The sequence below is a fragment of the Pygocentrus nattereri genome, chromosome 22 (assembly GCF_015220715.1).
Source record: "Pygocentrus nattereri isolate fPygNat1 chromosome 22, fPygNat1.pri, whole genome shotgun sequence".
In the NCBI taxonomy this organism is placed as follows: Eukaryota; Metazoa; Chordata; class Actinopteri; order Characiformes; family Serrasalmidae; genus Pygocentrus; species Pygocentrus nattereri.
Genome location: NC_051232.1, coordinates 27,138,815 through 27,165,773, shown reverse-complemented (window position 1 = coordinate 27,165,773; position 26,959 = coordinate 27,138,815). Strand labels below are relative to the sequence as shown.

Genomic DNA, 26,959 nt, shown 5'->3' with positions numbered 1-26,959 from the left:
ACCCTAGGGGTCTATCTCATGATGCACGTTTCCATTTGCCATGGTGATGTAGCCCAGAAAAAAGTAATACATGACTGTGAGAGAGAAAATCCAACTAAGATTAATGTTAGTTGGCTAACCAAGAGGTCCTGCTTTGTGAGACAGATCTCTGCCTTCTATCACCGCCATAGTAAAGAAATCTGTGTCAATACATTCTATACTTTAGTGCACCATTTCACACTAAAACACTCTGCATGACTCTGCTTCTCTGCCCTCTGCACTACTTAGTTGGGTGTGTATCAGCACTGGTACTGTGTCCGTGACTTTCCTTGAAAAGTCTATGTTGGTAAAGTATTCAAAACTGGCCTGCCATGTATGTGTTGGGTTGAAGGACAGTGAGTAAACTACTACAGTCCATCTAAAAATACACCGTTATTTCCCCACACCAAGTGGATGACATCTTACAAAACAGTGTCCGTCTTAGAAAGGTCTGGAAAGCCCCTGCAGAGCCGATAGGAGCTCGGGAGGACGATGCTTTGGTTGGTCACTTCCACCGCCTGCTAGCAGCCTTAGATTGCACTCTCATAGGTCACCGGCGTCTCTGACGCTGACAGCGCACCCTGACTCATAGCTGAAAAACAACACCCAGAAAACAAATCAAAGTCACTAGAAGTTGAAACGTAACCCCAAAGGCAAATATGCGTAGACAATTTCATTATATTTTACCATTACTGTGATCAATTAGGTCACAATACACTTTTCTTAGTATATCAAGAGCATCATCAGTAGATCTACAACACAGAACAACTGCGTGTGTCTGTTGGCTAGTTAAAATCAGCTAAAGACCGTCACGCCTCAGGTGGACTCGGATGCTATGACTGCATGTTATGACCATTTCTCTCGTTCCTACCGACTTCGTCTTTTGGTTTCACCCTTTTGTACTTTAGCTGGCGGTTTTTGGCTTTTTCGTGTTTTGACTTGCTGGTTTTGTGGATTTCGAATTCTGTCTATCCCTGGTATATTGTTAGCTTCATCCGCGTTCATCTCTCCCCTGTCAAACGTTACAACGACAGATTTAAATCGGTTATATAGAGGCTGTAAACAATGACCAGTGTTTAAGAAGGACATCCCAATATAATTTTCTTTTACCACAATAATGACATCACCTTTTGTCATGGTTTTACAATATTATCGCAATATTCTATGTAAAAAAAATGACAGCATTAGAAATGTGTTAAGTCAAAAAGACGAATGTCATTTGTTTAAACTGCAGTATGTGTGGAATATTTACACGCATTAAAAATAAAAATAAACTGTCATATCATGCAAGACTATTTGCTGCTTCAACATTAAATACAGTATTGAACAAACCACTAACACATGTAATATACAAGCATAAACAATGTACACACTACAATAAATCATATACAACAAGCAGATGCTTGGATAGCAGCCTTTTATTACATTTTACTCACTTATTTGTTTTTTCTTCCAATTTCCTTTTAATATTTTTTTGCAATAACTGAATTAAATAAATTACTGTACTAAAACTTTTTCCCTTTTGGGGCACTGCTGTATTTTTGTCTCTTCCAACCTGTTCACAAACTTTAGGAAAACTAAACACTGTGAACAATCTTTTGGATCGTGACGTTATATTTTCATTTCATCTTACATGCAGCAGAAAGGGACTGGACTTTGCAAAACGAGGAATTTGACTTTGCAATGTCCCTTTAGCAGATTATGTTCTTTAATTAAATCCTATTCACAGCAAACTTCCGTTTGCTTCAGGAAAAGTGAGTGATTACGTGTGACTTCCACTTGGCAGTTCAGACACTTTGAAAGAAAGACGATTTCAAAGTCTGAAAAAGGAAAAAAGAGCCTTCCGTTGTTCCAGTGAGAGACAGTACAATAAACAAAAACTGTCCATCAGTCATGCAAATCCAATAAGCTGCACTTCAAAGACTGTACAGAGGTAATATTAGCAGAAATACATTAATCCACAGACACTGCTGATCCACAGCTTGAAAGCTTACTTTATATCAACTTTCACATTTTGACTTGATTTAGATGAACTGACTATGCAGGACTGACAGTCTACCTCAGTGTTTGTTTGCAACCTGGAGCTTCAGAGTTTCTAGACTTCTCTGTGAATGGGAAATGCCTGCGACTGCCACACTAAGCAAAAATGTGCATGTATGTGTTTGCGTGTCCAAGAGGAAGCGTCTCACCCCACTCAGGATTCTTTGGTCTCTGCAGCAAGCGTGGTCCGCACAGGCCAATGAGCAGAGCACCAATAGGGGCTGTTAAAAGGATGGACAGCACGGCGACGGTCAGTACGTCCATTCCATATTGCTCCATCTGCTTTTCCTGCTTAGAGCGCGCCATGTCCAGAGCGGTCGAGCCAATAGCAGCCTGCAGAGAGGGTTTCAGTTAGTGATGTACCACAATCATTATTCTGGGGTCAGAAACCAAATTCAGGACACTCAGAACTGAAATCTAAAACTGACCATTTTTTTGTTTTTTGTATATTTTTTATTTCAATTGTAACAGATTATTTTTATATTTAACAGCACTGATTAAAATTATACAGGAGCAATTTTGTGGACTTGCAGCTTTGTCCAGATGCATTAAGGGTTTATTTATTTTCTAAATATTCATAACAATTAATGAAACAACTGAAAAACAAGCCAATGTTAAGAGTTCCTGGCACGGTTTGTAACCATCAATAAAGGAAAAATGCTTCTTTTTACCTATCATGTCATAAATATTCCAACAAGAATTCTCGTGGACGAATATTTTCAGTTTTCCTCACTACAACACAGTACTTTCAGTACAAGTTTCTCCTTTTAAGGCGTCATCTGGATTATTTAGCAAGCCAAGCTCGCCCCAGACTTGAGCGCATGGTGGTGAAGAATGTGGATTAACATTATTGAAGAAAGTCCTTCATTTACCTGAACAGTGGCCTTAGGCATCCAGGCCAGAGCAATAAACAGCTTTTCTTTAAAGTTAAAGCCAGCGCACAGCACCATGAGGAAGGTAAAGAAGATTCGTACAGTCAGGGCGATGCAAAGGGCTGCTAGCCCCAGGCCTGAAAACACACACACACACACACACACACACACACACACACACACACACACACACACACACACACACACACACACACACGTTTCCTGTGTGTCAAGTGTTAAACGTTCTCAGAACTACATTAAAAAAAAGTGTTAATTCAGTAAAACTGCAACTGAAAGGCTCTCACAGCCACAGAAACCAGTTCTTGGTTCTTATTATACTCAGTATTAATATTTTTAGTAAGTAAAAGCAAGTGATATTATGCATTTTATTTAAATCAAACAAGTTTGTGTAACATGGTGTTTCGGCTCTATGCGAACATTGGTTAGTGCTCATCTTTTCAAGGTTAGCTTTCACTGGTAAGTTTCTAACTTTTCACAATCAGCAACGGCACGGCAGGGCTTATAGTAGGGGTGCACTGATACTGATACTGATACTGGTATTACTACCGCACTCATTTTTTCTCAAGTTTCCTATGTAGCAACTGAGAAATGTTTTCAGAACTACAAAAAAAAAGTGCTAATTCAGTAAGACTGCAATTAAAGGCTCTCACAGCCACAGAAACCAGTTCATTCTTAGTATTATTTTTGTTCCAGATTTACAATTTTACCGCCATCAACACATACAGAAACTCAGAATACATAAAGGTCTTTTTGGATGGTAAGTATAATGGATTTGCTGTAGACATCACAACCCCTGGCTCCTACAACCATCATTACATTTCTCTACAATGCACCATTTCATATATATATATATATATATATATATATATATATATATATATATATATATATATATATATATATACATACATACACACACACACACACACACACCACTCTAAATGAATAACATCCCAACACATGAATTATGTTAGGCCCTAAGGTTTATCTTTTCAGCTAGTTTCACTTCATGTGGTCCAGTCACTCACCCACTGTTCTGGGGTCCAGAGCGCTGATGGTGATCTCAGCACCAATGAGCCCAAACAGCAGAGGCTGGAACACATCCCACGCTTTACCCACAATCTCCTCTACTGGGGCCTGAACACAGACATAAAATACAGAGTACTTTCATTTAAAGAGACTCCAGTAATGATGCCAGCTCTGAATGCATTTCTCTCAAGTGCACTTCTAGCTTGCAGAAACTCCAAAATAACTTAAACTTCATGCCAATTTGGTTAATCTCCTGAACTCCGGGCTTATTATTTGGCTGTTTAACAGTACAGAGATTTAAAAAAAAAAAAAACATTTAAAAATGATATATGTAAATATTTATAAAATATGTATACTGCAAGTCCGCTGCAAGTCTAGTAGTTTACCTAAATGAATTTATACTTTAATCCATAAAAACGTCTCCCTGCAATACATATCACAAATATTTAAATACTACAATTAAATCATAACATAGCTCAAGTGTTGCAATAACTTTGTAACCTCTTATTAAATGGTAATTACTGAGAATTATTCAACATCTACTGTCAATCTAAGGAAAAAGAAAGCCCTTTAGCGTTTAAAGTCAATGTGAATTGGAAATCAAAACACATTTGAATTGTGTCTTTTAGATTAAAGTCAGTAAGAAATGCCCTGACTGTGCATCTATGAATATGCATATGTGATTCAGCCTTACTAGAACAATGTACACTATATGGCCGAAGGTTTATGGACACCTGAACATCACACCTATTAGAGATTCATGGAGATCCCGTTTCAAACCCAGGGGCGCTAATACGGAGTTGTCTCTTTTGGAGCTACAGTCTTCACTCTTCCAGGAAGCCTTTGCTTGAAAGTTTTTGCCTGGGTCTGAGTCACTTTGTTGTTCTGCCACAAAGTTAGAAGCATATAATTGTCTAAATTTTCTTTAAATGTTGTAGCATTAACATTACCTTTCACTGGAACTAAGGGCCCCAAACCCTGAAAAACATCTCATTATACCTCCTCCACCAAAGATTTTGGCACTATGCATTCTGGTTGACAGCGATCTCTAACCCTGCTGTGAGTTTGCATGATTGACCACTTCGTGGTTGAGCTGTTGTTTCTCCTAGACACGTCCATTTCACAACAATAGCACTTAGAATTGACCAAGACAGATCTAGCTGGGCAGAAATTTCAAATAGTGACATTTTTGACAGTACTACATTTAAAGCCACTGAGCTTTTCAGTACGACCCATTCTACTGCAATGTTTGTAGAGATTTTTGTATTTTCAATTTCATATACCTGTTAGCAATGGTTGAACACCTGAACTCAATAGGAAAGGGGTGTCCACATACTATTGTCTATGTAGTGTATCTGCCTATGTATTTAATAAACATTCTAACAGTGTGACCTTTAAACCTGTAATATAGGAGAAAATTCACAGTGTAATGGGTTCACCGAAGCGGTTTCTCAGCACAGAGGCAAAAATGTTCACACTTTTCACACTGTGCATATGACTAATCAGAAAAAGAGCGTGAGAGATGGGTAAAAGAAGGGAGTGGTGAAAGTGTGTGGGAGGAAAAAAAAGAGCAAGCCAGAAAGGAAGAAAAAAGCAAGGTCAAAAGGAAGAAAATAAAGAAAAAGGGGAAAAGTAGGACATTTTAGCACATGTAATGAAAATATGAAATTCTCTTCAAAAAAAGAAGAAGAAAGGAAATGGTACAATTGATGTGGGGGGGGGGAATGGGGGTTCTGACCTTGGCCTTTCTCCACCCCACTCCAGCAACGAAGGACAGTACCAGTGTACAAAGTCCTCCTGAGCCTGGGATACCCACCACATTACTGCCGAACACAGCAAACACAGACAGACCCAGCAGCAGGAATGAGCGCTTTACTGCTAGATCTTTCTGCAAGAGTGAGGAAAAAGTACATAATTATACTGACAATAATGTATGTATTAGTTTTATACTTTGATAATAATTGTGACAATTATTATAAATATATAAACTAACTTCTACAAATTCAGCAGCTGTAGCTTTCACCATCCTGTAGGTAAATATAATCACCTGGTCTTTGCTGGGAAAATAATGAAGAAAGAAACCAAAAGCCAAGCCGGCAACCATCCCACCCAATACCTCCAAACCTCCTCGAAGGATGTTGAACCAGGTGGAGCCTAAAGGGGGGCGACAAAAGGACATTTTAACAGGTAGGTGGGGATTCTAACCAAACTATGTGTGTATGTTAATAAATAACATTTAAATATTGTTTAAATATTATTCCTAACCAACAGACCTTTTTGGTGAGCTTAAAATAACATGAGATTACACCATTTCATCATAATAATTCAGCAAAGTCATTCAGTGTAATTTGATGTGAAATGTGCCTTTCTAGAAAAATTAACCAAAACAGAATTGTTCAGTGGTGGCGACAGGCGCGAGTTATGTAGGGTTAAAACATATATTTGTAAATGCTTTCATGGTAGAGAGGTACATAAGTTTGGATAGTAAATAAAATGGCTATATTTGTACTGCAGACATCACGAAGACCCTACACCAAAATAAACACCAAATGTCTTTGGTTTCACTGTTCTTCTCCTTACCCTTTTGAGGTAGAGCACTTTACCTGTGGCAAAAGCTATGCCCAGACAGGTGGTAAAGCCTGTAATGGCCAGGATATCATCAAAGCTGCCCGCTGCCATCAACAGTGTGGGAACCCCCTGCTCTAAGCCATAACCGTCCTTCTGTAGCAGCAGCATGGAAGGAACTACCACTGCAGGCGACACAGCTCCTAGTACAAACCTGGAACAGAGAACCAGGGGAAAAAACAAAAAACAAATAAGCCTCTACATGCTGACCACGAGTCTGACTAACCTTAGCAAACTGCAAGAGTTTCTTTATTAAGCAAAACCGCTAAATTATAAAGCACATTTTCAACAACTGAAACACCTGAATGGTAATGTGACTATATTAAACCCCTACTTGATAATCTTGCATATCTGGTAATCTGAAGTTTTACTCATGCAGCAAAAAGTAGCACTACAAGATAAACTCAAATAATCTGTGAAGGTTTTTATTCTGTCAGAATAATACTTACCCCAGTATGAAGCCCCAAATCCAGGGCAGGCCCATGAGGAAGTGGGACACCAGTGCCACAGTGGATGCCTCTATGAGGCACGGTCCCATCGCCACACGCACACACACTGCTTTCAGCTTCTTGAGGGCCTGAAACACACAAACACAGAATGAAGATCATTGGTGCATTCAGATCATCAACACATCAACTTCCCTCATCAACATCAACTACACTCATCAACTTCAGAAAACACATCAAGTCAGAAAACACTTTATCAAAACTTAATTACCACTTGTTTATGTTCAGCTGGTAATTTAATAACGGCTAAAACATCATTCCAAAGTAAAATGACTCGACCAACATGAAAATACTGTTTTTGTTGAAATGCAGGCTCATGTGGCTACAAATACAAATGATTAGCCCTCTAAATTTATTTGCATATTAAATACTGTCCCACTGTTTTTGTGCGTGGATTGTTGGGATGGACCAAAGCACTGGTCGGCCGTGTTCATGTGGTGTTGGAATAAACTGGAATGTGACTGGTCACTTACTTTGCTACTCGTATTAGAACTGTCAGTTATTGTTCAGTTGGAACTGTCAGTTATTTACGAGCAAATCCTTTGTGGTAAACTCAAAAAGTTACATGGACCATCCTAATAAATACTGGTGCTCTAACACTTTATGGGAGGAGTAAGAGAATGAGTGTCATACTGAGCCATCTAGTCCCAGGCCAGCTCTGGCCAGAATAACAGCCAGAGCGATGTTCCTCAGGGAGGCCGACCATCTGAAGTCAATGTAGACGGCCTCGGTCACCACAGGGATGTTTCTGAGGAGGACCCCTGCCAGCAACATGCCTGAGGACAAACAAACACAGCAGTGAGAACATAAACAAACTCTGGGCTACTTCTTACACGTTTCCCACAAATTATAGCAAGTATGAGGATACAGAAAGCAAATCAAATGTAAACGAAACTTTGATATCACCCTTTAAAAAAAATGTTATTTCTGAATGTGAGGAACACGGCTCAAACAGCAGCTTTAGCAAGAATTCTGGCAGCAGCCTGCGGTTTTACAAAACCTTTATATGGAGCATAGAATTCGCAAGTAAGACATGAGAACAGCCTGCAGTGAAATAACAGAAGAAACTGAAAAATGAAGACAGGAATCCCTTAAGCAGCATGAATGTAATTGTTCTCTCACTGTGTTAAGTAAAAAATTAATAACTTTACTACTGTAGCAAAGATATTGGAAAATTCCAGAGAGTTTTGTCTTACTTACATGTCTCCAGGCAACCGAAGCCAAAGAGCTGTCATCCCAACCCAGCATATGTTTTAACATTCGGCTTATACTGAAGTGAAATATCAGCCTGGAATAGAGGCTCATGGGTACCAGATTCAGAAGCTGAAACTCCTACCATACTATACTGCCTGAACGCCCCTGTTTATCTATATTTAATTCTACTCAGAATTAGCATAATCAGAAATCAGAATAATAAGCCAATGGTAACCTACAAAAATAGGGTTACTAAAGCATCTAAAATTGGTTTACTTGGAAATATTGTGTAGAAACATATCAAAACTGGCAGTAATAAGCTGATTTTTTATTTAATCGGCAATCAGCCATCTTATCGTTTATATTTTGGCTAATCTGTATTATAAATTTTGTCTTTTAACCCTCTGAGAAGCTCTTTAAGCTGCATTTACTTATGAAAAGTGATATACAAATAAAGCTTATTATTGTGGCATTAATCAAATGAGCCAGGTGTGGTAGCAAATTTCATAGCATAATTATGCATAACTCATTGTGTTAAACAGCCAGTTACCACTTACTTTCAATGCAGCACATTATCTGATTCATGTTACTTAAATTGGCAGCTCATTATGTCAGACTAACTCATCAAAGAGCTAATAATACTACTTATACTGCATCTCTGGCTAAGAGAAAGTACTGATAAAAACCAGTAAAAGAAACTGGAATCAGCCATAAAAATTCATGAACAGTACATCCCTATTACAGCTGAGCTCCACCCACAAATCTTTCATATCAACTGCTGTGGTCTTTCATAGCAACTGCTGTAAGGTTGGACAGCCTCTATACAAAACGGACACCAGTTCTATTTAACCTAATAACAATCTGTAGCAGTCTTTGTTGAGAGTTGCTACACAATGTTGCTGAACTACAGCACTGTGCGAAAGTTTTAGGCATCTAAGCAAATTTTAAATAATTGACCTCAGCAGTGAGTTTATCACAATATACATTAGAATAAAGTCATATGCATAATAAGCAAAAAAACTATAAAAAGTAACAAGAATTTCTTGGTTCCATATTTTTCCTTGACACCTTCACAGAGACTTGTTAATATCATCAATTACATCATGAGCACAATTTACTGAAGCACTGATTGGTCAAACCAGGAGCTGCTGTTTAACTACACATAATACTGGGCTTCCTCGAGGAGAGGCTTGAAAATGGTTAAACACACTAACATCCATAATATCACTATTCATTACATATATCAAATATTAACACTTTTCTCAGCAAATAAACACAAACTACACAAATAAATAGATTTTGAAAATGTGCCTTGAGTTTCTAAGACTTTCGCACAGTACTGCATGTTGTAACAAATTGAAACTAGTCAGGATGGAAACCACCAGGACAAATGTACTATATCTGATCTGCACAAACAAAGTGACTTTTTACATACATACAAAATAAAGCCTCTGTTATACAAGCAGGTTCAAGCAGTGGCCAAATGATTTTCCCTGGCTATTTCTGAACAGTAAGGCATGCCTGACAATATGATGCACCTCTGTAAGCTGATAAATTTTCTAGCATGTGAGAATTTAATTTACCATGTTTGTGGATTTTTATATGTTCATGTCAGGTAAAACTGGAATGGCAGGTTAGCCACCCACCAAAGAACAAGACACAGAAGTCTCAAACCTGGTGGGCTCAGAGTGCTGAATTCAAAGCAGCACAAACTGCCACTCCCAGTGCTACTATCTTCAAAACTCTGCTATCAACACACATCAAGAAGAAAGTCATGGGCCAGAAAAAACTACAGATACATCAGAAAGAGAGAGCGAGAGAGACGGAGAGAAACAAATGAGAGGCAGAACAGGGCTCTTACCCAGTAGAGGAGGGATGGGTGGTAGATTGGGGATGTGAATGAGCCCCACCAGCTTTCCTCCAGTCAGAGCGCAGATAAACACAGTGACGATGCCAAACAGATTCCCTCCAGGGAGACACTCTTTCTCAGTGATGGACCACACGACCCCGAACAGCAATGCGGCCATTGACACTACACAACAAAAAAATGTTAAGGCTAATTTTAATCCTCATGCTCCACCTAACACAGAGACGTCAAACTCAATGAGCATAAGGGCCATTTTAGAAAATCTGAACAAATCTCTGCGCCTGAGAAAAAAAATGTTTTTATTTCATTTTTAAGTAATGTGTTATAACCTGAACTGGCCAATGTTTATTCAAAATGCACAAAAACTTCAACAGTAAAATATAGGCACATATAACAGACCTTGAAATTTTACATGAAATATTCAAAATTTAAATGTCCCTAGGAGCTCAGTCTTTTAAACCTACCTATCTGCTTGAAACAGACGTTGTTTTCTTTCTTTTCTGCAAGTTCTGCAATCTTTTCTTTTCTGCAAGTTTGTTCAGATTTGGGCTCTACTGCTGAGCTGCTGAGCTAACAAACGCTTATGTTGCTTGAACTGCAGCTGAAATGCATTTTGGTGATGTGACTGGTGTGGAACGGCATAGAACTGTGTAGAACTGAGGGGTAACCGCCATCCCATTGTTGTGGCAGGAGAGTCAGATAGCACATAACACTGAAGTGAATGCTGGGAAATGTAGTGCAGCACTTTGTGAAATGGGCTAATATCCATCCATCCATTTTCCATCTCCGTCAGGGTCACGGGGGGTGCTGGAGCCTATCCCAGCAGTCTTCGGGTGGAAGGTAGGATACACCTTGGACAGGTCGCCAGTCCATCGCAGGGCAGACAGACAGACACAGACAGTCACTCACATTCACACCTAGCGGCAATTTAGCATGTCCAATTGGCCTAACTGCATATCTTTGGACTGTGGGAGGAAACCGGAGAACCCGGAGGAAACCCACGCAGACACGGGGAGAACATGCAAACTCCACACAGAGAGGACCCTGGTCGCCCGGCCGGGGAATCGAACCCAGGCCCTCCTTGCTGTGAGGCGACAGCGCTACCCACCGCGCCACCGTGCCGCCCGAAATGGGCTAATAGTAATAGAAAATTAAAATACTTTTCCGGGCTGGACAGCACTGTCTCGCAGGCCTGACCTGGCCCGTGGTACTTGTGTTTGACACATGGGACCTGATGTATGACATCAGATATAGGGGGCTAATTTCTGACACCAAGTCAGGGGTGTTCAGCACTGTGTACTGACTATCCTGCTCAAACACACCTGATTCACATTCTGGTGCACTTGATGACTTTTTCTTCACCTAAAGAATGTGCTAAATTGCTGTTGGCTTTAGCTGCAAATGTTACTAAAGACAGAGGAGATTACCCTTGAGTACCTTAGACCACTCAAGATGTGTCATCATTCTGTAGTCAGTGTCATGCCCATATTAGAAACTAACTCTATTGTCTTAGGGTTAACCCACCCCTAGGCTTCCCTGAATGTGCTCCAGGCTCACCTTTGGTGATGATGTAGGCGAGGAGGCCCCGGGGCGGGCAGGGGCACTGCCTGCGCAGCCACCCACAGCATTTGTGTGGCGGGTCAGTGTTTGTGCAGGCGTCCACTGAGTGCACCGCTCGCGGAATGAACACTGTCTCCTCAGTTACGGTGGTGCTCGGGCTGTCGGGCCTCCGGGCCAACACCTGGAGTGTTTGGTTGACCGAGAGGTGATGCTACACAGAAACAATACGAGATGTCAACAAAAAACAAAACTCTGCCATTAAACTGAAACAGCTCTTCAGGGAACAAAGCAGGGGAGATAAGGACCACACAGTGTACAGTACACATGTTGATTAAGTCCTACAACAGGATGCTATCAGAAAGGGTATTATCAGGTTATATCAGCAGAGCCAAAGCCTTCTGTTTGTACTGCTGTGTTTGTTTCCCACACCCATGCTGGACTGCACGGCATGTTCTGATAGGATAAAAGAAAATAGCTGAGGAAAAGTAACAATAATTATACTAGCAATGATTAGATGAAACCCAAAACAGAAGGTCACTATTTTAAACAGAAGGTCACTATAAGGACACTTTAAACAGGTCACGAAAGTTCCAGAAAACATACAGTACATAAACAAAAGTTAGACAACACTTCTAAATAGTGAATTCAGGCAATGTAAGGTGCACCAATTACTGACACAGGAGTTCAACTGCAGATACATAGGTTGTATGATCACCATAGAAAAGCACTACCAACAGAATAGGATGCTCCAAAGCAGCTGCATACTAGCCAAACGCTTGAGGTGTATGAAGACCCCCTGCACTGGGCTGTGAAGCAGTAGACCTGCTTTCTCTGGATTGAGAGAGCACCAAATAAGATCTCTGGGACCTATCACTAGACATTTAATCAAGTCTAGTGAAAAGCCTTCCCAGAAGAGTAAAAGCGGAGAACTCCCTTTTAATACCCCTGATGTCAGAGAAAACACTGGCCTCTACAAAACATATGAACATATATACACAATTATCATATTAACTTACTTCATCATGGTTCCCCACCACTGGACATTCATCTTCAGTCCTCTGTGAACAGACAGAGCGTGAAGAGTGCGGTCTAGACTGGGCATCGTCCATGGCATGGCAGGCTTATTTCATCCTTCAGGTAGTGCACTGCCCGGTGATGATCTGCATTCCTGCTGCTGCCCACTAACTGGGCGTTCACAAAAGCTGCACGAGTGAAAGGATGTCAGTCATTGGTCAAAGACTACATTTCAAGCAGAGAGTAAAAAAAGAATGACTTTCCAGTCCCAGAGTCCTGCCTGCAAAAGCACAACAGAGGTCATTTACATATATCAGCCCTGAAGGCAACAGCCTGGGATCAAAATAAATTAGGACTAGTACATAAAAACAGAGAAAAGTTATAGCGGACCTCTGGAGACGATGTAAACATGAGCCCTCTAAATGCTGCCTTACAGAGGTGAGTACTATAACCTAACTCCAGTCCAGACTGAGGTGTAGTCACCTGTATATACAGTGTATATAAGGCTAATATAGTACTGTAAACACGCTTTGGGAGTCTGTTCTGAATCAGTATCGTTGCTGTTAGGCAGGTATGACATGTGCATTGCAAACTGGGTAACTTCTTAATTCACAACGGCTAATCCGATTCTGCCAAGACTACTCACTAATCAACTTGTGTCCTTATAGTGGGAGACCATATGGCACAGTGGCTGTGAGAGACAAGCTGTTCCTTTGCAGGTAAAGCTAAGCAGCGCGTTAGCTAGGCTAGCTTAACGTTACTTTCAACGAAAAAGAGGTTAACTGGCTAACTGACTGAGCCGTTTTAACACAAGGTTTCTCTCACACCTCGCTTTTTAAAACGTAGCTCGCACAGCAACTGCTAGCTAGCCTGCCAGCGTTAACGTTTGTTCAGTCTGGACGAAGCTCCCCTTCCTGAACGTTATCAGCTTTCGCGACTTTCGCGGTGTCTGAGGTGTCGGAACGTAACTGCACCATTTAAGGCGGAACGGAGAAATTGAGGCCAAGTACAGCCTCATTTAGTTTGGTCTGCTTATTTACCTGGACGGTCTCACAGCTAACCTACCACTGTGTTTTAAGTCTTTAACTTGTGAGCGGTCACACGACAGTAAATTATTCTCATCATTATTTTTTCTGAAAGGCTAAAACAATGCTGTAAACATATATTCGTGTGGTAATAAATGCCAAAACGTACTTACCAGCGTCTCGGTCTTCCTCCTTGAGTAACGTTATGGTAACCGTAATGTGGACCGAACAAGCCGCGGATAACGGATTTGAAATCACAGGCACGTCTTAAATCTCTCTACCTCCCTACGTAGTGCACAACCTCCTAGTTCCCTAGGAGAATTGCAGACTGGGAAACCGAAGGAAAAGATGGAGAGCCCTTAGTCTTGTTACTATATAGGGCACAGGAGTGCGATTTGAGACACAACCCCAGAAGGGAGACGAGTAAATAGAGAAGATTAGCCAGTGGATAAATTCACTAGTTTATTACAACAGCATATCACAAAAGATATCTATTTATCTTTTCTTTTTATTTATTTATTTATTTATATATTTTTTATTTAACCGATTCATAATGCCAAAAATGCAAGTGCCGGTAGTCATGGAGTGACCGTTAATGTGAAGAATTAGAATGAGTCTAATCAGTGTTTTCTTGTATGGAGAGCTTTCCTTCATTATTAATGATTTATTATTAAATTCCAATGAAACTAAGTCTAAATATTCAATATGCATCCCTTCTTAACAAACAGTAAAACCAGAACCACAAATATAACCGTTAAAAGCAGCATTAGTTCAAAATTAGCATTCATGCATATTCATACATATTCATAACACAATCATTTTAAAGAGAGACCGACTGATATGCTGTGTTGTTAGTGATTTTTATCTATGAGAGGATTGCTTATCTATTCTGGATGTGTTTAAATCAAAGCCATACAGAATAATAATCGACAGATGTCCCTAATTTGAAAGAAGTTCAAAGCATTCAGAGGCTCCATCCTCCATCGATGATGTGCTCAGTTCCAGTCACATAGGCAGACTGCAAAAAGACCACATTCATTTTAGTGTTTTAAGATTAGTATACAAGGAAAATGGTCAGCACTCTGGCAATAGCGTAACACATTTAACCATCAAAGTATTGAAACAGTACAAACTTAAAGGGCGCATATTTGACTTTTTTCTTGTAGGTTATTTTCTCATAACTCCACTTGAGTTTTGTGTTTCTTAATGTACCAAAAACTGGCATTATTCAATTTTACACTGCCATTTTTCAACTTCTCTTTATTCCTTTAGAACTTAAGCGGCTATTTTTGTCACTGTGCCTTTAAGATGTATGTAAATGAGCTGTTCTGATTGGCTGCCCATATTACACCTCAATCAAAAAGCAGTCTGGAAATAAACAGCCTTATAACTTCATCATGAGTGGGCAGGGCTAAACTGCTGCAAGGTGATGAATGGGTGATTGTGGTATTATTTTTTGTTTTTTAATCCAAATCTCACACCGTGTGGGCTGATTTTACACACTAGCACATTTCTAGTACCTTCTATTAGCCAAAGTTGCAACTGGCATTTTAAATTCTTAAAGGGGCCACAGCAAACTAATTTTCCCCTTGGAGTCCTTTTATGAATATTGTGTTGTCTCATGTTCCAAAACAGACATAATTCATTTTTACATGAAATTTCCCAGCAACTTTCTCTCTTTACCCCCTAAACAGGCTGTTACTGATACATGTAAATGAGCGCTATTCTGATTGGCTGCCCCCTAGTGTGCCTTATTCAAAACAGCAGTCCAGGCTGAAACACTCCACACAAATTGAGCTAAACGGCTGTAAGCTGAATGGATGGATATACATTCAGGTCCGTAAGTGACACAATTTTTGTCATTTTGCCTCCATATACCAACACGATGGATCTGAAATGAAGCCGTGAAGATGTGACTGAAATGTAGACTTTCAGATTTAATTGAAGGAGTTTATACAACATTGCCTCCACCATGTTTAACAGATAATGTGGTATGCTTCAGATCATGAACCCTTCCCTTGTTCCAGAACTGGGTAAAGTGTAAAACTTTTCAGAGGTCTAATCTGGCCTAACTGTTCTTGAGTGTTACCAGTGTTTTGTATCTTGAGGTAAACCCTCTGTAGTTACAGTCATAAAGGCATCTGTTTACTGTAGGCTTTGACAATATTGCGCCAACCTCCTCCAAAACGTCCTTGACCTGACTAGATGTTGCTCAGGGGGTTTTCTTCACCATCGAAAGAATTCTGCCATCACTCACTTTAGTTGTTTTCTGTGGTCTTCCAGGCCTTTTGATGTTACTGATCTTACACATTCCTTCTTTTTCAGAAAGTACCAGATTTGATTTGGTCTCTCCTAAAGTTTCTGCGCTCTCTGATAGGTTTGCTTTGTTTTCTCAGCTCCCTTCACTTGCATCGACACCTGTTTGCATATTGCGAGTTCCCATGAACAGCTATCAAATGCATATTCAACACTCGGAATCAACCCCTGATCTCTTATCTCCTTAACTTGTCATTAAGGAACGAGGGGAAAGGCCACACCTGACCATAAAACTGCTAATCAGTCGTCTGTCCAATACATTTGTGCCTGTGAAAATGGAGGGACTATGTAAAAATATCTAATTCCTAAATGGTTAATGCAATATTTTTTACTTTTAAACCCCTAAAATTAAAGCTGAAAGTCTACACTTCAATCACAACTTCGACTGCTTCAGTTCAAATCCACTGTGGTGGTGTACTGAGAAAATATAAAAAATTGGGTCATTGTCCAAACACTTATGGACCTCACTACGTGAATGTGTTGAAATTCATAACATCACAAAAACAGTGCATTAAAATGGGCTGTTTTTGCAGCGTAGCGTCCAGCTGTATGGACTGGGGAGTGAACTCTATGTTTTAAAAGTTTCATAATGTTCACGTACTACGTCAAATTTTTTTGTTTAAAAGCACGGACATTAATTTTTCAATTTAATAGGCCCTTTAAATGAATATCTGTCTTAATTAAATAACATGATTCATGGTTAATTGCATGGTCATAATCATTTTAGGCATTGGTATAGCGTTAGCATTCAGTGGGAGTGCACATCCTGCACTCGCATTATTTGCATCAAAAAACTGCAATGCAGACTGCCAAAAAATCTAAATATATAACAAATATGCTGACCACATATTTGGAGCAAAAATCTACCAAAAATGTACCCTGGCTGATTCTGGCTGTGCGTTCCTAAACGCTGAGTGATGCTGAGGAACAATCTACAGCTTGAGAATGTACTCACTTCGTCTGAAGCCAGGTAAACACACAGATGAGCCACTTCTTCTGCGGTGCACATCCTGCCTGTCCTCTGCCTGGCCATGAAGTCCTTAAATGCCTTAGAAAAGAGGATGATGAACAGATATGAGGCTCATACTAACCTTGCTCATAAGAAATGAACATTTGCTTTTAGTGCAGGTTTGCTTATTATGAATACTATCTGGTCACCATAAGCGCTGTAAACAACATTCCTCATCACTTCAGCCAGAATGGGTGGGGCTTAACCTACTCAAGGTTTAGTAAGTACAGTTTGTGTGTCCATATACGGTCCGTATGGATGGAGGACTTAATGTTATGTTTGGAAACAATATTTAAATAGTACTGCAGACTCTTTGAATTAAGTAAGGAAGAGATCTGATTTATTTGAAGCCATAGCTGTACCTGCTCTGGATCAGGCCTAGCCTCGATTCTTTCCCTTAGTGATGGAGTGTCTACAGTACCTGTAGAGAGAAAAGGAGTGAACTACAGTGCTGTTAACTTAAGGGAAAGCTAGTGATGAACAAGTGTAAAATGAAATATTACAGAAAAAGCACTAAAACAACACACAACCTCTATTCTTTAGCAACCTACCAGGGCAGATGCAGTTGCAGCGGATACCTTGCTCGAGGAAATCAGCAGCTACTGACTTGGTTAACCCAATGACAGCAGCTTTAGACGTGCTGTACACACATCTGTTCGCGACACCTAGAGAAAACAGTTAGGAATGAGCCATCGCACATTGACTAACGGCAATCAGCAGATCTAGGACTCTTCAGAACGGCTGAAAGGTAGAAATACACGGAGATATGAAGCAAAAAGCTGGTATTATAACATCGAGTTACAAATATCAAGTATACAAACACTCGTACCTTTGATGCTAGATGCCACAGATGACATATTAATGATGCTCCCAGACTTCTGGGCCAGCATCTGTGTGGAGAAACAATGGACTGTCAAGCAATCAAACTCAGGAAACATTACGAGCATTACGAGATCCAGATTCAATTTACCACAGTCTTTAAGCAAAATGCATGTACATTTTATTCAGATCCAACTAATTTCTGCCTTAAGCATTTTCCAACACTTCCATGCTCCTTCAATGGCAGCGTGGGTCACTACAACCTGTTCATTTGTCCTTGTTTCTGTTTTCCAGTTTGTAAGAGGGATTAGGAGCTGACCTTTCCTAATCCCACAGAGCAGAAAAGGCAGCCAAAAAAAACCCCTGTGTGTCTGAATGAGTCAGTATCGTGCACAGAGATAACTGCAGACATTGAGAGAGGGGCATATGTTCTGAGCTAATCCAGTAAGGAGAAGGACGAGGTCACCTTGGGCAGAAAGGCCTTGAGCATCAGGTACATGCTGCGGACATTAAGGTTCATGGTGAAGTCCCAGTCCTTCTCCCCGCAGTCCAGGATAGTGCCGTGATGAACGAATCTGGGGGCAGTCCACAGAGGGTTAGGAGAATTAGAAGACAGAGGATGAAACTTATACGCAGAACACAGTGAAACATGGTACCAGGTGAAGGTCTCTGAGCTAGCTGAGCACTTCTCTTCGTGACAGTTGGGTGGTGAAACATTGTAACACTGATTAATATCATTTTTCACTGCCACTGGTGCACAACAACGTAATCAAAAATCATGTTTTCAAACTGGGTAAAAATCACCACCCGTTTATAAATAATTACAAGAATTTTGCCTTTTAAATGACATGATATAATGAATTGGGCTTAATATGAGCAGCAACGTGAGCAAATAGGGTACAAAAGGTCTACTGTGGTTTCAGGGTAACTTTGAAACAGTGAACTGCTGTGGCTTTCAGTTAACATGAGGAAACAAAGTTGACAAAGAAGAAAACCATCCTGTATGTTGTATATTAAACAGGACTACATACAAAGCTAATGTAATGAGGTCAGTTATCAAGTTCCTAACTTTGCTATAACTAGTCAGAATTACAGAATATTTGTTTATGAGGATATAATACAATGAAAAATAAATGAATACACAGCATGCCCCATGTCTGAAAGTCTTGAGGCACAAATTGTTACTGTACTTTCATTTTAACTCATGTAAAACGTGCTCTGAAAATATTTAGTAATATGATAATAGTAATAGTATAATAGTAATATTTAGTACTAATGGTACAGTAAGAGTCAAACAAAAACTCAGAACCCCTTAATGAGTTTAAGAGGGTGTTAAAACAGGAAAGTAATACAATATGCAGAGCAGGGGCCTCCAGGGCCAGAAGTGGAAAACACTGCTCTTTCAATATATGAAGATATTACTGTATACAATATAACAAACATACAAAAACAAACAGATTTTAAGAGGATTTTACAATGAATCTTTGTGTTTTAATGGATTTGGAGCAGAAGTCGAATAAAATAACATGCAAAAACATTTATATCTATCAGTATGCTCTAATAGTGTGTAATCACTGACCAGTGTCTTGTCCTATAAGGAAATAAAATAAAGTAAAAATAAATAAATTCAGTGAATAAAAATCAGAGGTCTCAAGTAAGTACCCTGCCACATTGAAAAGCACATCAACGTGGTCAAACTCTTCAGCCAGTGCCTCCACGTGGTCCTTTTTGGTCACATCAAGCACTTTGGTCTTAATCCCTACAGAAAAAAAATGGACAGAAACAGAAAAAAAAAATCCTCTGAAAAGATTTCCACACTCACAAGCACATAGAAAAGGAGAACCAGCACAGGGAAATAATAGGATTAGAGGGGATGAGAAAAGGGCACACACAGAAAACTACAAAGTGGATCACTGACCTGAAACAACTTCATAGGAAAGAAAAATTCAGCACATACAGTTATTCAAGTTCAGTGAGTATAATTAAGTGAAAGATCATGCATGACGTGATTTTCATCATGCGGGTTTCTTTTATGTCCGACACCAATCCAGACAGCTGCCATTTAGTCATTTGGCACCAGTTTGCCTTGTAATCTTCATGTGCTGTGTGTATAAGGTAGCCAATTATTTGCCATTTATCACAAATAAGAATATCCACAACAACATATTGCTGTTGTCGTATTTGATTGAATACAGTTTTAACACTTCTGGTCAAACAACATGTTCGATGAGAGTAGGTTAATGCATATTGGGGAAAAAATCTAAATTAAATGTGCTCTAACTTTTTTTGGTTTTACCTTATTCCACATATATGCTAAACATGTTAAGATTCGGAAAATAAACAGTAATTGGGCATTACAAAGTGCAGAGGCATGTTAGTCGTAGAGGCTGTGTTCACTTATTTTCACTTTGTTTTGCTTAAAAAAAAGTCATTTTAACCAGGGGTGTTCACAGTTTAGCAAAATGAATGTATATAGTTATTACTGTAGTGTGGAAACAGTACAAAAAACAACTACCATATAAATAGTTCATTCAGTCTCATTTCAGTGCTCAGAATTATGAATCAAACCAAAAGAATCGAATAAATCAAATTGCAGAATTTTAAGATTTCATGATTCACTGAATAAATAATTAAAGAATCAAAACTAAATTGAATCTGTGAATTGATTCGAGTTTGTTGTAGCATTTACACCACTACTGTACAATGCAATACAATGCTTTTTAAAGGTCTTACAACACAAATACAAAATAAAACATTTAAAGACAAAAGTACTAGAGCAACAACTACAAAATACAGCCTTATAATCATGAATCAATATGCAAATAAAATAACATGACAGGAAAAATAAAGAAATCAAAACATTAAAGGGGGGCACTTATAAAAGTTGTCCACTGAACCCCTCAAACTAAATGTGATCTTCTCAAGGCGCAAAAAGAAAACATCATCTCTTAGCCAGAGGGTATGAGAGGGAGGAGAGCGAGACTTCCAGCTGATAAGAATTCCTCGCTTTGCCAATAACAGAGCAAAAGCAATAGATTCCAATTCTCGGGAATTCAACCAGGTAGTGCCGATGTAAACGCTAAAAATAGCTAGTAGAGGGCAGGGACTCAGGTGTTTATTAAAGACTGTTGAAAGGGTAGAGTATTCAAAGTCCCAGAATCTCCCCAATTTGCGACAAGGCCAAAACATATGAGAGAGGGTCGCATCGAGGACAGGTTGGCTTAACGTCCGGATAAATTTGTGCTAATTTAGCATTGCATAGATGAGCTCTATGAATAACTGTCAGTTGCCAAAGCTTCAGCCCACCGTCTTTCCTCCAACTCAAGACCTAACTCCGCTTCCCATTTAGTCTTGGCCTCAGAAACCTTTGCTTTATTAAAAGACAAAATCTTATTATAAAAAATAGAAATAAGCTTTCCCTCAGTTTTCACAGTAAAAAGGTCCTCCCAGGGGAGAGCTGGGGGACGTTCCGGTAACATGGGAATAAGGGATTGTGCACAGTGATGAACTTGGAAGAATCTAATAAGGTCTGTTCTAGGGCGCCTACATTTGGAAACTACTGAGGAGAAACTGCTAAATGCGTCATCAAAGAGATCCTTAAAGGTGGTAATACTTCTCCTCTCCCAACTTATAAATCTAGAGTCCAGAGCAGGCTTAAATAAATGATTTTTACATACTGGACTTGAAACAGACACCTCAGTAAAATGAGTCCAGATCTTTAGCGTAGACACAACTAACGGACTGGAGGAGAAATGAGAGGGAAGTATGGGAAGAGAGGAATAAACCAAGGCCCGAATAGAAGAGGAGTGACAATCGTCTCGTCTTTTAAGGTCTTTTTACCAACTTGTGTCAGTAGATGGCAGCACAACTTTACCTGGAGTGCCATCCAGTTCTTTCAGTTTCTCTGCATTGATGTCCGTAGCCGTGACCTGAGCTCCTTCCTTAGCAAATGCCTGGAAAAGAATGTTTGGGTTTAAGACTATGTCCAAATTTAATGCAAAAAAACAAAAACAAAACAGAAATGTGAGCAATGTGACACACAGTATGTAACTGCTTTTACTGCCTAGAAGCTAAAAGGGACACCTTTAGCTTTCATGAGGACTTCACTACATCTTGTGAAAAGCAACGGAATTGACATCCATTTGTGCTTCCAATGTAATTACAAATGACCCGAGTAGCATGGATGCTGAGGGAATGAAAAAGCTGCCGTGCATTGGCTATAACATAACACCCCCCACTTCAGGAAAGCATGACTTTCCATGTGCTAATCTGGAGCCATTCTGCTACACGGAGTACCCGCCAAATGTCAGGACATGTCTGATTATTTGTACATTAGTCACAAAGTAAAGGGATTTTGATCTAAATGCTTATGTTTAAATCCTTGAATCTATTTACGATTACAAATTAAGAAGCTGTCATCGTATGATTCCTTATATTGTATTTTATAGTTCTGACATCTTTACTAATGTTATAAAATGTGGAAAACAGCAAAAACGAGATGCGTTCCCCAGCCTCAGCTGTAGCCAAGGTAGGGGTGGTCCTTGGTAGGACCTACTGGCCACGTGAATAGAACCGTCCTAATGAAGCTGCGTGGCCTCTACTTGCAACTGCAGCGCAGAAATGGAGATGTTCTTATGTAGTACAACGAACTACATATATACTTCTAAATAAAATATAATATATGGACGATATACAATATACAGTTTAATACGCTTGAATTAATCACTGATTTTAAATGAACGAAGACAAATTCAAGGACGTGAACAACTTACATTTTAAAACAAACTGCTCCAGCGGCTTCTTCCCTCATTTTAATAAGGCTATTTTTTTTTCAAAAATGTAGTCAAAACTTTCTTTTCTTTTTTTGTTGCTTTTGTAGATTTGCACTGAAGTCATGCTGAAAAGAAAAAGAAAAAAAAAAAAAAAATCCAGCACAGACCGGCATGCATTCCATACTGGTCAGTGCTGGTTTAGCCGGTCACCTAGCACGGCCATGCAAGCGTCCAAAACCCAACATATACAGGTTCTGCTTATGGTGGCCTAATAACTTTCATTGCCAGTGGTCTACTGACCAGTAGACCAGCATAAAAACACAACATATGCTGTTTTTTTTCTTTTCTAGCACGGAGGCTAATGTACCTAACACGCAATGGAAGCTAGTACCTCAGTAATTAGCATTGTCCTGCAAGCTTCATCACTTACTTTCTCAAACTGTGTTTAGCTGTGAGGTAATCTCTAACAGACTTGCTTCCGTCCATTTTATAGACAGCAGTACGCCACACAATGTCAGAAACCTCATAAGTAATCTCAGATAGACTCGCTAAACAACTTAGCAGTTTTTGACGATTGGCCATGCAGTTTATACAATGCTAACTGATGACTATAAGCTTTCCACCACTTGTGTCAGATCCTAAGCATGTCTTGGCTGATCAAGTACATCTGAAGTGAGGGGAAAATGGTGTAAATTTCACTCTTCAGTGAAGCTAAGTACGGTTTTGGAGCATGGGCTTGCTAGTGAAAACGCCTTGCTTTCACAGCCTTTATATTGAACGGCCAGATTCATGCAATTTGCTGCTGAGCCCGAGGCAGTGGTAACCTCACTCTGTCACTTCTATTATTTAACACACAAATTCAGCTGTAATGGATTCTGACTGATTCATGTAACATGATACAGCAGAACCAGCTCTGGAAGCAGAGAGGAATAAAATCAATGCACTTGTCATAAAGTCTGTTTACTAGGCAGTTGTCTTTGCAGCGCCGCAGGGCAGTTATTTCCACTCATGCAAATCTGACTGCAATCTGTTTGAATGGAGAAAGACCAAAATACTTGAAACTGAAGGTCAAATTACCGTTTCAAAAACATTTAAGATCACTGGTAAAAGCTAACAAAAAAAAGAAAAAACTTTGCAGTTTTCAATGAAGGCTCAATTATGGAGAAAACAATTGGGCTCACGCCTGCAGCGTAACCAGCAAGCACAATTAGCCCCTTCAAATTCAGTCGATCAGCTAAGACGGCTTTGGTGTGTGGTGGGTACAAGGCTAATGCAACTAACAAGTGATGGAAGCTATGAGCTGTGACTTAGCTTCATATGAACATGGTGTCCTAAATAGCAGTGAATGGGGTTAAACAGTTACACATTAAATATTAAACTTGAGCCTAATAACTTTGCAACTACAGATGTTTTCTTACAACGTACCCAATTTCTTTCATTTCTTGAAAACAGCCCATTTCAAACTAGTCTAAGGATTCTGTTCCCATCATTTTAAAATTGCTCTTGAAATAATCTCCGGTATCTGTAGGTAAATAAGTATCAAAACAAAGCTGAAATTTTTGTAGTCAATAGTCACCACATATGAATTAATTCAGACATTTATGGTGCAAACTAAAAGCTTAGTTCTAACAGCTGTTGTCTATAAAATGGACAAAAAAGACATTGAATGGCAAAAATTGGGAACTGTCTCTGTACTTTTACCCATTTCTATAGATAACAGCATGTCAACATCAGAAACAGCATAAGCCACTCAACACCGCTTGAGGCAAGTATGTAATGAATTAGGCATTCCGTTCGCATGAAGATATTTGTTAGGTATTTCGATTAGTTGTTACATTAGCCTCATAACTTCAGCGCAAAACTACAGAAACAAATGTGAGACAACAAACCTTTTTTGACATAAATTGTGTATATTAGATTTTGTTCACTGAACTATTTTAACGGTGCAATTCCCTTTCCCTTCTGTGGTGTATGATGGTATCAGTGCATGGATCCTGGACCAAATGTAAAGGGTCAATAGGCTGCAGGGTGAGTGTTCTGCTGTGTTGAAAGGATCTTGTGTTTTGTGTGCTGGAGATAAAGTAAATGGTTACTATAGCAGCAGCTTTCCCGATTCCTTGGGCAGCTGCAGACAAGACGATAACTTTGCCGTCCAATCTGCCCATGATTTTTCAGCTGGAGCCTGTGGAGTGAAGCGAGATGTGGATGGACAGATAAGTGGCTACCTCAACTGCAACCTTTGCACACTGTAGTGCAGAATCATAAACATAAACGTAATAGTAATGTAAATATATAATAGCCCCACTTCGATATTAAAGGAAAGATAGATTGATATGCTGGAAAAAGGCATGAAAAACTGTGAAAGAGATTCTTCATTCACTCAGCCCTTTTGACTGGCAATTGAATAAATGAGAGGTGGACCTTTAGGCTAAACAGTACTGTATACTGTGGAACTACAGTATATGGTCTAAAACTATTTATTTTAAAAGGTGTAGTATGTTGATGATACATCATATATACCACATATATGTTTGACATAAGATTTCCCCAGTGTGCTTTTTCAATGCATGGCAATTAGATACATGCAAAGAAAGTAATGTAAAATGTGAGTTTATCTTTGAAATCAGTTTATAGCCATTTGTCCTGTTTTTAAATGAATAACCTAAAGGTTTATGAGTAGACCATTTCCCTGACTGGCCACTATTACAAATTACCTTGCTAGTGTACAATTAACAGGGTTGCACAACTCCGGTCGTGGAGGGTCTGAGTCCGGCACAGTTTGGAGGTTTCCCTGCTCAAACACACCCGCTTAACCTGGCAATTAACAGATAAACGTAATCAGGTGTGCTGGAGCAAGTAAATCACCAAACTGTGCTGGACACCAGCCCTCCAGGACCGAAGCTGTGCACCCCTGACTTAGAGACTGTAGCCTGTTAATGCACAGTTGGTGTTAACCAACCTCTTATCCTACAGTGACGATCAGTTTCTTACCACAGAACTGTTCCTGGCTGGATGTTTTTGAGTGGTGGGCCACGGTCAACCTAGCAGTGATGCTGAATTGTAGAAAGACCCCAATGCCTGACACACTGATAACACACACAATCCAGTCAACAGCAGTCCTGTGTTCAAAAACTGACCAGTGATGAATGTGACAGAAGGGGCGTGACAAATTGTACAGCTGGTGGTATACAGTCTTTAAGTGTACATATATACAGTGAAGCTATAAGGGAGGTGTTTCTCATAAAATGGCCAGCCAGTCAGAGGAAGTACAAGGTAAGCAAGATCTGCAAAGCCACCTACCAGTCTATAAACCACTGTTTTGCACATTGGAGCTCAAATGTACATCCACTACAGATTATTCTGTGTATAAGGCTGAACCAAAAGCTTTACTCTGATCCCTAACAGGTTATGAAGTGCCTTGCCCACTCTGCCTTCAAGGCACTGACTCTTCAACACTCATGGAACAGAAAGAGGAGGAAAAAAGAGCAAAATGCTACTCAGTCATTCATTATGACTAAATTCAGAACTGCTCTGTAGCAGAAATGCAGAAAAACACAGCAACAAAGTTCGGAGAACAACTTACTTGCAGCTCGACTTCAGCAACACCGCTCATGTGATGCGTCTGGATAACACCAGATAACAAAACGGTGTCAAAATAAAAGTCACATCGCCCGTGTGCTTTCAGAATGAACTACGTTTACGGGGAATATGTAGCTTGCTTACTAACCAGTGAAAATGAATCAATTACTTTAATTAAATTTTTAAATGTGTTTTTATTCATTTTATTAATTAGTATATATATAAAATTATTAAAAAGACAGTAATAATTATAATAAAAATTGCTATTTAATGGGTTACAGTAAAATACATAATATACATAAAATACAACTTTCTGCACATTTTTTATTATGCACATAATTTACAAAAAAAATCAAGTAAAATAAACTTGCAAAAGTCTATAGTATTTTTGGAATAATTACACAGAGATCTGTTCTATGTATTTTAAAAGAATATTATTTTATCAATTAAGGATACACGCGCACACACACACACACACACACACACACACACACACACACACACACACACACACACACACACAGACAAAGTTTAATCAAGTATCCATTTGGTAGTGATTTAGTAGAAATCATGAGAAAATTTAGAGGATGCAAACAACAAATACTAGAGAACCAAACAGCAGGACAGTACATGTGTGCTGTAGATGAAGTGCTTTGCGTCTTCTAAATGGAAGTGGTGGCCTCACTCTAGGCT

The 26,959-nt window shown here is 39.4% G+C and overlaps 2 protein-coding genes across 4 annotated transcripts; both read right to left on the bottom strand.

Moving 5' to 3' along the window:
- Positions 1-471: 471 nt before the first annotated feature.
- si:dkey-162b23.4 (sodium/hydrogen exchanger 9B2) lies at positions 472-14,184 on the bottom strand. Of its 2 annotated transcripts, none has more exons than XM_037532817.1 (13): positions 13,945-14,184; positions 12,749-12,934; positions 11,730-11,943; positions 10,167-10,337; positions 7,745-7,887; positions 7,055-7,182; positions 6,584-6,759; positions 6,028-6,134; positions 5,719-5,868; positions 3,980-4,088; positions 2,931-3,067; positions 2,208-2,391; positions 472-610 (listed from the first exon to the last, which is right to left on the bottom strand). In XM_037532817.1, exons 2-13 carry the CDS (start codon positions 12,839-12,841, stop codon positions 549-551), a joined length of 1,674 nt encoding a protein of 557 aa, XP_037388714.1. In that variant the 5' UTR covers positions 12,842-12,934; positions 13,945-14,184; the 3' UTR covers positions 472-548. The 2 variants fall into 2 exon arrangements, with proteins under 2 accessions (XP_037388714.1, XP_037388715.1); XM_037532818.1 differs by having other exon boundaries at positions 13,393-14,074.
- Positions 14,185-14,220: 36 nt separating this feature from the next.
- bdh2 (3-hydroxybutyrate dehydrogenase, type 2) lies at positions 14,221-26,355 on the bottom strand. 2 transcript variants are annotated; one of them, XM_017709463.2, is made up of 11 exons: positions 26,271-26,299; positions 25,679-25,773; positions 24,781-24,869; positions 21,790-21,868; positions 19,578-19,674; positions 18,382-18,490; positions 17,926-17,986; positions 17,648-17,761; positions 17,459-17,517; positions 17,043-17,135; positions 14,221-14,789 (listed from the first exon to the last, which is right to left on the bottom strand). In XM_017709463.2, exons 3-11 carry the CDS (start codon positions 24,850-24,852, stop codon positions 14,736-14,738), a joined length of 738 nt encoding a protein of 245 aa, XP_017564952.1. In that variant the 5' UTR covers positions 24,853-24,869; positions 25,679-25,773; positions 26,271-26,299; the 3' UTR covers positions 14,221-14,735. The 2 variants fall into 2 exon arrangements, with proteins under 2 accessions (XP_017564952.1, XP_017564951.1); XM_017709462.2 differs by lacking the exon at positions 25,679-25,773 and having other exon boundaries at positions 26,271-26,355.
- Positions 26,356-26,959: the final 604 nt, after the last annotated feature.